Genomic DNA, 10,218 nt, shown 5'->3' with positions numbered 1-10,218 from the left:
TAGTGTAAGTTTCGGCGAGTGGCGGAGTTAATAAGATTAGCTCTTTCCGCTTTGGTTTTCTTGAGAATGAGAGCAATTAGAAGTTTTTAACTACCGAGTAGGGCAGCCTGCTTATTAAAATGTTCATATTGAAAGGAAAACACTCGATACTTGTTATCATTTTCAGTCCTTACAATTAGCAGTGAGCTTTAAAAAATATAAAGCACCGACAGTGTTTGACGAGGCAGCTGTTTGGGTGTCGCGCGTTGCTTTGCTTTGGCGGTCGGTATCTGCGCAGACTGCAGAGCTCCACTCGCGGTTGAGCCGAGGACGTGCGTCGTGCAGCATTTGGTTCAGTTTTATAGCTTGGCCTCTTGCGTTCGCTCGTATCACGCTGTGCAGCGCGTTTCGACAGCCCTTTGGCTAATTAGAAAATTGGAGCCACTTGTTGCAACGCCGCTCTTGGTGAGTAAAATGTTTTCACGGGTCCTCTCTGTCGTCGCGCAAAAATTTCCCTTAACAAACCACTTAAGCCAGGATTAATTCAGGCAGTATAGCATTTCCGCTTTTGTTTAATTGAAGAGTTTCTGCTCAACAATTTCTTGCTTGCTGTGTAATGCCATTCATCATCGGAGTCAAAAAGGAAACGCAGACCTTCGTTATCAGATTAAAAATCATTTACGTTTGCAACATTGGCCTTTACTTGTTCTCCGCTGCTAAACCACAATTTGAGATTGCAATGGGACTTTCCGGCTAAAAATTCAACATTTCTGTAATTAATTAAAGAGTAGCTACAAAACAAGAATCCAGTTTTAAAACTGACTCAATTGGGTGTCTACTTCACAACTGGTCAAATTAAATTTTCCCCCAACATTTTTAATTCAATTCTATATTACATGTGAAATCTCTATAAAGAAAATTGTAACAACTGTGTCTATGATGTAAGTAATTGAACTAAAATTAGGCAAAGGCATTAAAACTAAATCAAAACACTGCGTGTTTGTTTAATGAAAGCAAAGAAGGAATGAAAGCGGTGACTGCTGGAATTCTAATTCAAAAACAGGAAGCGGGAAGTAGAGAGCTGCTGCGACCGTCTGATGTCACGCCCGGCGATTTACATTTTCATTTTATATGTATTAGAGCAGGCACACGCGAGCAGGGGCCGCCGGCTCCTCCAGCCGCTTTTGGCTTTGCGCAAACAAACATATTCGTCTGCTGCCGTATACGCGTTAGTCACACACAGAACTCTCTTTTCGGCACACGCACATATTGGCAATGCTTTTACAGCTCGCTGGTGCTGAAAGAAATAACGAGAGAGTGAAAAGGAGACGTGTGTATTTTTCGCATCAGGATGGCAGCGTTTTGCGGAATTATTGTAAGGAAAGGGTCGACGTGTTTGCAGCGCCGAGACGACAATGAGTCCATTGTTTTTCTCTCGTTCTTATTATTTTTGTTGTGCTGCTGCCGTCCCCGTAGCCACCAAAGGCAGGCTCTCATCCTGAAATTAAAACCGGAATACAAAATGAGGCGTAAAAATACTGAATGTAAAATGGGACATAGAACCGGATGGTTTTAAAGAAAGAGATTTTGGACTCTTTCCTGCCGATGCCGATTTTTATGGCTTAAAGCTGACTCTACTTTAAAATTAACATTCAGGCAGCAAAAAAATTATTGGTTTTTGCTCTTTTTTGGAATAACATTTTTGAGTCGTGTTTTCTAAGATAATATGTTTTGTGAAGAGGATGAATGCATATTTTAATAACCAGACCTAATAACTTGACTTTTAAATAAAAATCAAGTCAGATAGTGTTGTTTTTATTCAACAACTTTATTAGGGATCAATTGTGTGTAAATTTAACAGGTTGAATCGAAGACCCTTAAAATAATGACAACGTAGCACTCTTTGTAAATTATTTATATAGTTTAAAAGTAATTATCGTAATTATATAATAAGTTGAATTGTCATGATAAATCAAAGCGTGTTATTTCAAAAATTCGAGATAAATCTACCTCGTTCGAACTATTGCAAAATAAATTTGCTTCAATACACCAGTTGTATAAGCCCTTAGTGTTCAAAGCCACCAATAAATGGTGCCACCGTATACTTTAGTAATAAAATTAATTTTAAGGTACTACCGCTGCGATTTCAGACTCAATCCTGCTACTGTGCATTCTTCACTTAATATGCTTTCTTTTGACGTGCTGTAAGCCAAAATCGGTCTAGCCAATCGCCGTAGAATCTTGAAAAACTATTTTTTGAAATAAAAAATCGTTTCCAACGTTGGTTTTATGCACGTCAAAAGCAAAAATAGTAAATGAAGAATGCACAGTAGCAGGATTGAGTCTGAAATCGCAGCGGAAGTGCCTTAAAATTGCATTTATTACTAAAGTATACGGTGGCGCCATTTGTTGGTGGCTTTGAACACTGACAATGAGGGCTTTTACAGCTGGTGAATTTTACTGACTTTTAGATATTTTTCTTAAAACACGAGACCCCAGTTGAAACGGATATATGTTTAATTAAAATTTCAATCTTGATTTTATACCAAGATGTGTAAACCGTATAAACATGCTTGGTCTATATACTGCTGGCTTTTAAATAGGTAATTTCAGTTGAGCTGCGGTGATTAGGAGAGGCTGTTCCGCATCTGGTCGCGATCGAAATCATTACAGGGATGGTTACGAGCAGAGCCCACGCAATTCCTCCCTGCCCAGCGTCGTTATTCAAGCTCCCAACATCCTTTGCAGTGGCCTAATTCTCGACACACGCGTAAAAAGCGGCCGATCGAATGCGCGGCCTTATCTGCGTTTATCAGCACTGCCGCATGGCATATGTGTATTTATGCCCCTTTTATACTGCTTTTCGGGCTCGTGTGCGCGCGGACGTGCTGATTAAACGGCGTCCTTCAAAAAAACACGTCCACAATCGGAGGTCAGAAAATGTCTGGAGCTGAAGCTGGCTAAAAGGGCTAAAAAATATTTTCCAAAATAAATATAGCAGTCAGGCTTCACGACGGTCACGTAGCAAATTAAATTTTCATATACGTAGTTAATTCATTTTTCGCTGAATCAAGGTGTTATTCTGAAACGAACGAGATTATTTGTTATCAGGTCATGTAAAAGCACATCCTTTAAACACGGAAGTTTGCGTGCTGTGGCTTTTCTATGAAAAGAGAAACCAATGTCTTGAACTTAACGTGTAATTATTTCCAGACAATGGCTGCTCAACGAGCTCCAAAAGTCTTGTCAATTTTTTGTGAAAATGTGCTACCAAAAAATTTATAAAAAAAAATCCTGGGGAAATTTAATATGACTAAGTGTAAAATCGTTTCTTTCGAGAAATCCAACTGTATATGCCAGAATATATAGAAAGAATTCAATTTTAATTTTAATTTTTTTCATAAAATTGGTAAAAACATGCTACGTATACTAAAGCTCCCATTAATTTACCCTTAAATAGGGGAGGAAACACTCGAAACTTACATATTCCTCTCAAACACCCGTTACACATTAATAAAATGCTCAACCCTTCATTCTTGAAGAGGCGGATTTTCACACACGGATATTTATGTACGTTGCATTAAGTATGCACATGAAGAGAGTTGAGAGAGCCGCGGCCAGACCCCCTACTTTGCACACAAGCCACAAACAAACAATAAAGCTAGAATGGAGTGTGTGTTTGTTGCTCGTCGCCGTTGGCGGCTGCTGCCACTATGCTGCTGGGCTTTTTTAATCCAGCGCGCGCGGCTCACATTATATGTATTACGTACAAACGTATTTATTTACACGAACGCCTCCCAGCAGTGACACTGGCCAGACGCGAAAAAAATCACACGAGAGCAGAGGGCAAAGACGACCGGGAATTGGTGCGAGTTGCGCTTTCCGGCTCGCCACCACCTTGAAATAGATTTTGACGCAAACGTTTACAATATGACCAAGTTTACAGTTTAGTCCATTTTCAGCTTTTATTAAAAATTGTCCGGAATTCTAATGCGGTACACCCTAGAAGGACTGATTTGTGGTTATTGAAACTCATTTTGAAGAATGTAATTTATTGCTAAAAATATTAACGATGCATAATTCAAGAATTTAAAAATTTGATGATTATTAACTCATGGAAAAATCAGAAAAATCCAGCTAAAAATTCGAACGTGCATTTTACTGCAACATTTTTTTAGTTAAATAATTTAGTTTCAAACTGGTTTATATTGCAATGAGCGTGGAGGGTGATAAATAAATATGTTTTTAAATTTAAAGTGCTGAAACTGACAGCCCTCCGTGGAAAATGAAAATAAATCGTTTTGTATGCTTCTTTGAGGTTTGGTCAGTATCTAGCCAAAAAGTTGGTATGAGTCGATTTTAAGGTGCTGTTTTTTAAACTATATCCCTAATTGACACAGTTACTATCCATCAGCGCAGAATAAATATGATAGTTGATCACTTATTTGAAATTTCAAATGAGTCTACAGTCTGGAAAGTTATTTATTAATTTTGCTCATGAGTGTGTTACAAAATAAATAGAGTACAATACCAAAACGCATAATTATAAGGACTGTTTGAAATGGTACAATTTTGTAAAAAATTTTTCGTTTTGAAAGGACAACCAGTCGGTTTAGGTCTGGATTAAGAATTCAGTTTTGCAAATAAAAAACTATCATTTTTAAACTCTACAACTCTTGAAGGTAATCAGGAAAATCAATATTTTACGCATAATATGTCAATCTTTAAACTTAAGTCAGTTTCATTTTTAGTGAAGAATTTAATCAAAATTATGATTGACGTTCTTCTTATGCCTAATCTAATTATTCAGATCAAATTTTGTCCCTCTCGAATAAACTATTATGGTCATTTTGCCAAAATTGCCAATGAATTTTCATGTGTTATTATATTTGAGGTGATCATCTTCTTAAAATTCCTTATTTGTAAAACAATTTTATGTATTGCATTATCTGAACTCTCGGAAAATTCCCAAATTCCCATCCCGCGCATCAAGTGAAAGAGGAGCTAACTCACGTTATGGTCGCTAGGTGCCGTCAGCATAACGGAATCGAAGTGTGTCAAAATACGTGCAGAAGTGGGCGTTCATGATAGAGAGAGACTGATCGGCTGGGGTGGGTAGTTGGCTCAAAGTGGGTTGTGCCCTCCAGGTTGTGATAAAATCCTGCGAGCCCAGTTCCTTCTTTCCTTGCGTGAGTGACCCTTTGCGGTAGCCGTCCCGAAAAGACGCAAGCACGGTCGCAAGGGGGCGAAAGAAACCGCGCAATCCGCTCGACGCTGGCTAATCGACGTTCTTGTGTTTGCTTCCGCAGAATTGACATTAACATCTCGATGACGGACAGCAGGATTAACGCCGAGGACTGAAAACTCGATCGTCATGGGCAAACTGCTGAGTCTTCTGGCGCGGGACGACGCCTCCAACTGCTGTTCGCCGCAGAAATACGACGTCTATCTCGATTTTGAAAGTGAGAATCGAATTTTTTGTCATGAAAACCGTTCTCTTCCGTGTATTAACAGTAGCGTTCTTGCGTTAGTCATTAACCACTTGTCGGTGACACATCGATGTTGAGCGCATCAACAGCCGTCCTTATTTGTTACGATCACATGCTCGGAATTGAACAAGAAGTGTATTGTATAATTATTCTAATTGCAATTTTCTTTCAGACGCTCAACCAACCGAAAGTGAACAAAAAACCTTTGCTGTGGTGCAGCAAGTGTTGAAAAATTCAGAAACAATTTTGAATGAACTGCAACAGTACAAAGGGGCTGGAAAGGAAATTAGAGAGGTAATTGGATCTAACCTAATATGTAGCTTGAATGCAGTGAACTGATTGAGAATTAAAACCTTTTAAGGCCATTTCTAACCCAACCGACGAATCTCAGAAGCGGGCCTTGCAAGCAGTGCTTCCGCTTGTCTCTAAACTAAAGAGGTTCTTTGAGTTTTCGCTGGAATTAGGTTAGTGTCAAATCATTTGGCTTAGTAACTGTACTCAAATATTTCAAACAGGTGCTAATAATGCGGACTTCCTTTTTCAGAGGCTGTAGTTCCGCAAATTTTAAGCGAGCTCTGCTCTGGCGAAATGATCCCAACGCAACACCTAGAAACGCAACAGGCTTTAGTCAAACAGTTTGCCGAGATTCTCGAGTTCGTCTTGAAGTTTGATGAAAATAAGGTAAGGTTTATTAATTTTTCCGTTATCTGCATGAAGATTTTAAGTACAGAACTCTATTATAAATAAGAAATTCGGTGTCTTGGAAAAGGGAACACAGATAACTAATTGTTTTCTATCATAACTTTTATAACAAAGAGTTGATAAGATAAATTTGACATGCTCTTCATTAAAGAAAAAAGGATCAATTGATTATTGGATAATAATCATTAATTCCCATTCAATTAATCAATTTTGAGTTTTAAGAAACGCGCTCCCCCACCTTCCAAGGAATGCATTCAAATGGGTTTCTAGACTCGCACAAATTAAAAAAAAATCTACAGTGTCAAGAGGATTTTATTAGAGCTGTGAATTTACACGATTGACTATATTCTGAACTTCCATTTAAGAAAAGCACAAATAGTGCAGTTTTAAACCAATTTGATGACTTGAAAAACGTCTGAATTTGCTTAAAATCCGTGATAACATATTTTTGAAAATGTGAAGATTCCAACACTTTTAAAAAAGGCAAAATGGCATTTTTCCTTCATAAATTTCGCAAGAATTTAGCAAGAACCGTTTAAATCCTACTCATATTGTTACAGTGTATAATATTCAAAAATTTCTGAAAAATATTTAATTCCCGGCCAATGTTTTAAACGAGTTACTTTTCGCAATCTGTGAGGAAAACTCCAGAAATATACTTTGCGAGCTAATAACAAATTTTATTGTTTGTAAATTGCACTTTCTATTTAAGTTTAAATTTCATTTTTGTTTCAATGAAAAGTGTCAATCTGTCACCAATCTAAATTTCGCCTTTAAAATTACTCATTGCGTTATTTCAGATGAAGACGCCAGCGATTCAAAACGACTTTAGCTACTATCGGAGAACGATAGCACGCCAGCGGATGAGCACCAACGATGACCACCCAGATGCCAAAGAAGTCAGCACCGAGTTGGCCAACCGAATGTCCCTCTTTTATGCTCACGCCACGCCCATGCTCAGGGTGCTCAGCGACGCCGTGTCCCAATTCGTCAGCGAGGTTAGTATTCAGTAGTTAAAAATGCGGCAGTTGATGTTAATTTAATTCGAAATTTCAGCGAACAGACATTCCAATTGAGAACACCACAGAAACCCTGAGCACAATGGCAAAAGTTTGTCTACGCATGCTGGAAAGCCCGTAAGTCCTTGTTGAATTGTTCTCAACCGTCAAATAATTTTTGTCATTCTTTGCCAGGCAACTGATGGCTCAATTCCAAAGGGAAGAAACGCAACTCTTTGTTCTACGTGTGATGGTTGGTTTAGTGATCCTCTATGATCATGTTCATCCCCAAGGTGCTTTCGTGAAAGCTTCGAATGTTGATGTGAGCATTATTTACTTCTGAGAATGACAATTTATTACATGGACCCGTTTTCAGGTGAAAGGCTGTGTTAAGTTGCTGAAGGAACAGCCGGCAATAAAATCAGAAGGTCTTTTGAATGCTCTAAGGTAATTGTTGAATCTCTTTAAGTAATAATTAAGATACAAATAGTTTTCATTCTTAACAAACTGAAGACATTTACAAAAATGGCTTTATTTTTTCCTTTAGAATATTTAAACTAAATTCGTATTATTAATTAATATTAAACGAATGTTTCTTTTATTTCAGTGCAGGTCATATTTAATTTTGCTTAAAATTTCATTTGCATCAATCCAATAGTTTTTGCCGCTTGAGGCATGTTCCTAACTGCGGCTTTTGCTCCTTTTTTCCAGATACACAACCAAGCATTTAAACGAGGATGCTACGCCAAAGAACATAAAGACGCTGCTGGCAGCGTGATGGAAATGCGGTTGCGATCATTTCCAACACCTCTTGCTTGCTTTCGTTTCTAGCCCGTAAGAAGAAACTTGAGAATCATTGGAGAATATTCGTGCTCTTTGCATTATATAGTATTTAAAGGGAAAAAAAGAAACAAAGTCAACTCTACTCAACCAGTACTGTGTCATATCAATTCGTTAACAAGAACTTCTTTCTGAAGGACTGCCGAACAAAAATCGCCTGTGTGAGTTTGTGACTGGAGTTTGATTGATCGAAACATCACACAAGTTAAAAGTGCGAATAGTAACGTTATTCGCTTTTCTGATATTGTAAGTTGTGAAAATCGGTTCGACTTTTGTAAAATCTTTATAATGTTGAAACGATATGTATAGTGTTGATCTACTTCCAGTTTTGTTTGCCAAAAGTTGCTCTGTTGCATTCAAGGCCAAATTTTTATCGAAAAGAAGTTTTAAGAAACGTTACCCTCTGCATTTTGTGGCCATTCCAGCAAGTGTTCGTAGTTATTTTCGAGCCACTTTCACTGCGAGTTTCATGCTTTCAGCCAATATTTTATTTTTTATTTTTATAATCTGGAATGGCTTTCGAGCATTTTATAAAAGGCAACAAACTTTTGTACACTGCCCTGAATTTTGAAATTATACACATACATTGTGGAGGCGACAGCATTTTGGTGCAACTGTGCCTTCTAGATTCAAAAATTGAGTGCTGACCATCATTTTAAGGAAAAGGCTGTTACAAAACACTTACAATGAATATGTCGAGTGTGCAAAACGAGGTGGGTCCTGATTTTGTAGCGAGAGGAGGGCCAGCTAGTTCTCTTTCAGGCCTATTGTTAAGAAAAGATATCCCAAATATGAAGAGGAAAACCGGATAGGCAAGTCGAAGTAAAAACGCACGCGTCTCTTGTATTTACATGTAATGCTTGCATTGAAAATGTTATTTAAGTCGATCAAGCTAGTGCGTGACATTAAAAAATGCACTTGCTGTGCGGAACGAACGAACAAATTTTATTCTAACTAGCAACACGTCTTCACCATCTATCTTTGTAATTTGAGCACAAATATTTATTGCGGCGAGACTTGTGGAGCTCGTCGCGCGAAGTAAAATTTAGTGTTTGTCCCAAATGGAAAATATTTACAAACGAATCGTCGTATTCAAGTTATGAATCAAAGCCCGGGGGCTCTCTCCTCTGCTGGACCATTTGATCACTGAATAATTTATGATTTACCGTAATTTATTATCTCTTACTGCATGAAACTTCGTGGCAAAAATAAACGCTTTTCATCGTGAAGCGCAATTGTTTTTCATTTTAATTTGGTTAACCGAGAATAATATGCTTCTGGTTTATTGTTAGACGCTGGCGTATGGAGCCTTCTGCCAGAAGAGTGGACTTAGGTGAGGTGTACAGTGGACCAGCTATTGCGTTTATGTTTTCAGCTTTTCCAGTTTGCCAACCGATCATTCCTGCAAGGCCAAAGTTGGTGGTTATTTCATATTAGGTTGCTCGTGATTTTATTCGGAGAACTTCAGTTTTTTAACCAGTATACAAATTTTTTATAAAGGAAATAGTTTCAAGAAATTCAATTTTTTTTTGCTACGGGAATAAGTTCAAATTCTGCCATTTCCTTAATAAAATTGAAATGAAATTCCTTCTGAAGTGTGTGTTTGTACCTGAACTAGTTATTGGCATCTGACTATCTTCTTTCCCCTCTGGACATGTGGCTTCACCGTTACTTGGAACTTGCTCATCTCTTTCATCTAGTCCCATTTGTGACAATTTATCCTGAAAGTCCTTTCATCTCCAACATTCATTGAAAATCAGTCTAATAAACTCACTAGGTTTTTACCCTTTGTGTGCGTCGAAGAAATCCGAAATTCTTATCCCAGTTATTTCTGGACTTGTCCTCCTTTTCGATCAATTCTTTCCTGCATAGAACCATTATTTATTCATATTTTTTTCTCCTTCAATAAAATAATTTACATGATGCCATCCTTTTTAACCATCGTAGTTTTCACGTACTTCTCGGATTTCCTTGTAGTCTTGGGCAATGGTATGTCCCCGCCCTTGAGGCTATTTCGGTTCTGGTTTGCCATTTTTTCGCGAGCTAAAAGGGTCACGGCAAAAAGCGCAGCAGACAATGTCGAGGCGTTTTTCGCTCGAGTGGATGATTCAACCCTTGGCAACAAGACAACGATGCACTTGTTGCCATGACAATGGCCTCTTCCTTTGATCTTCTAACAATAAGCTGGGTCAATGCAAAAAGAGCACACA

The 10,218-nt window shown here is 38.1% G+C and overlaps 2 protein-coding genes across 3 annotated transcripts; one reads left to right on the top strand and one right to left on the bottom strand.

Moving 5' to 3' along the window:
* The first annotated feature begins 287 nt into the window (after positions 1-287).
* Positions 288-9,237, top strand: LOC135947530 (CYFIP-related Rac1 interactor B). Of its 2 annotated transcripts, none has more exons than XM_065496475.1 (10): positions 288-444; positions 5,289-5,441; positions 5,641-5,762; positions 5,830-5,932; positions 6,013-6,149; positions 6,971-7,168; positions 7,227-7,306; positions 7,364-7,490; positions 7,545-7,615; positions 7,880-9,237. In XM_065496475.1, exons 2-10 carry the CDS (start codon positions 5,354-5,356, stop codon positions 7,944-7,946), a joined length of 993 nt encoding a protein of 330 aa, XP_065352547.1. In that variant the 5' UTR covers positions 288-444; positions 5,289-5,353; the 3' UTR covers positions 7,947-9,237. The 2 variants fall into 2 exon arrangements, with proteins under 2 accessions (XP_065352547.1, XP_065352546.1); XM_065496474.1 differs by lacking the exon at positions 288-444 and adding an exon at positions 5,036-5,168.
* Positions 8,491-10,198, bottom strand: LOC135947531 (uncharacterized). Its single transcript, XM_065496476.1, has 4 exons — positions 9,928-10,198; positions 9,794-9,872; positions 9,618-9,738; positions 8,491-9,410 (listed from the first exon to the last, which is right to left on the bottom strand). The coding sequence occupies exons 1-4, from the start codon at positions 10,038-10,040 to the stop codon at positions 9,265-9,267; spliced, it is 459 nt and encodes a 152-aa protein (XP_065352548.1). The 5' UTR covers positions 10,041-10,198; the 3' UTR covers positions 8,491-9,264.
* Positions 10,199-10,218: the final 20 nt, after the last annotated feature.

Source organism: Cloeon dipterum, chromosome X (genome assembly GCF_949628265.1).
Source record: "Cloeon dipterum chromosome X, ieCloDipt1.1, whole genome shotgun sequence".
NCBI lineage: Eukaryota > Metazoa > Arthropoda > Insecta > Ephemeroptera > Baetidae > Cloeon > Cloeon dipterum.
The sequence above is the reverse complement of the archived record's forward strand: the minus strand, read 5'-3'. Positions and strand labels throughout refer to the sequence as shown.

What these genes read in the sequence shown, in the direction of transcription:
- LOC135947530 (XM_065496475.1), top strand. Translation starts at nt 5,354, where the DNA reads ATGGGCAAACTGCTGAGTCTTCTGGCGCGGGACGACGCCTCCAACTGC. An exon ending in TGTCCCAATTCGTCAGCGAG is followed by an intron (nt 7,169 to 7,226) that starts GTTAGTATTCAG and finishes TCGAAATTTCAG; the next exon opens with CGAACAGACATTCCAATTGA. An exon ending in GGTCTTTTGAATGCTCTAAG is followed by an intron (nt 7,616 to 7,879) that starts GTAATTGTTGAA and finishes CCTTTTTTCCAG; the next exon opens with ATACACAACCAAGCATTTAA.
- LOC135947531 (XM_065496476.1), bottom strand. Translation starts at nt 10,040, where the DNA reads ATGGCAAACCAGAACCGAAATAGCCTCAAGGGCGGGGACATACCATTG. An exon ending in GTTAAAAAGGATGGCATCAT is followed by an intron (nt 9,873 to 9,927) that starts GTAAATTATTTT and finishes GGTTCTATGCAG; the next exon opens with GAAAGAATTGATCGAAAAGG. An exon ending in GATGCCAATAACTAGTTCAG is followed by an intron (nt 9,411 to 9,617) that starts GTACAAACACAC and finishes TTGGCCTTGCAG; the next exon opens with GAATGATCGGTTGGCAAACT.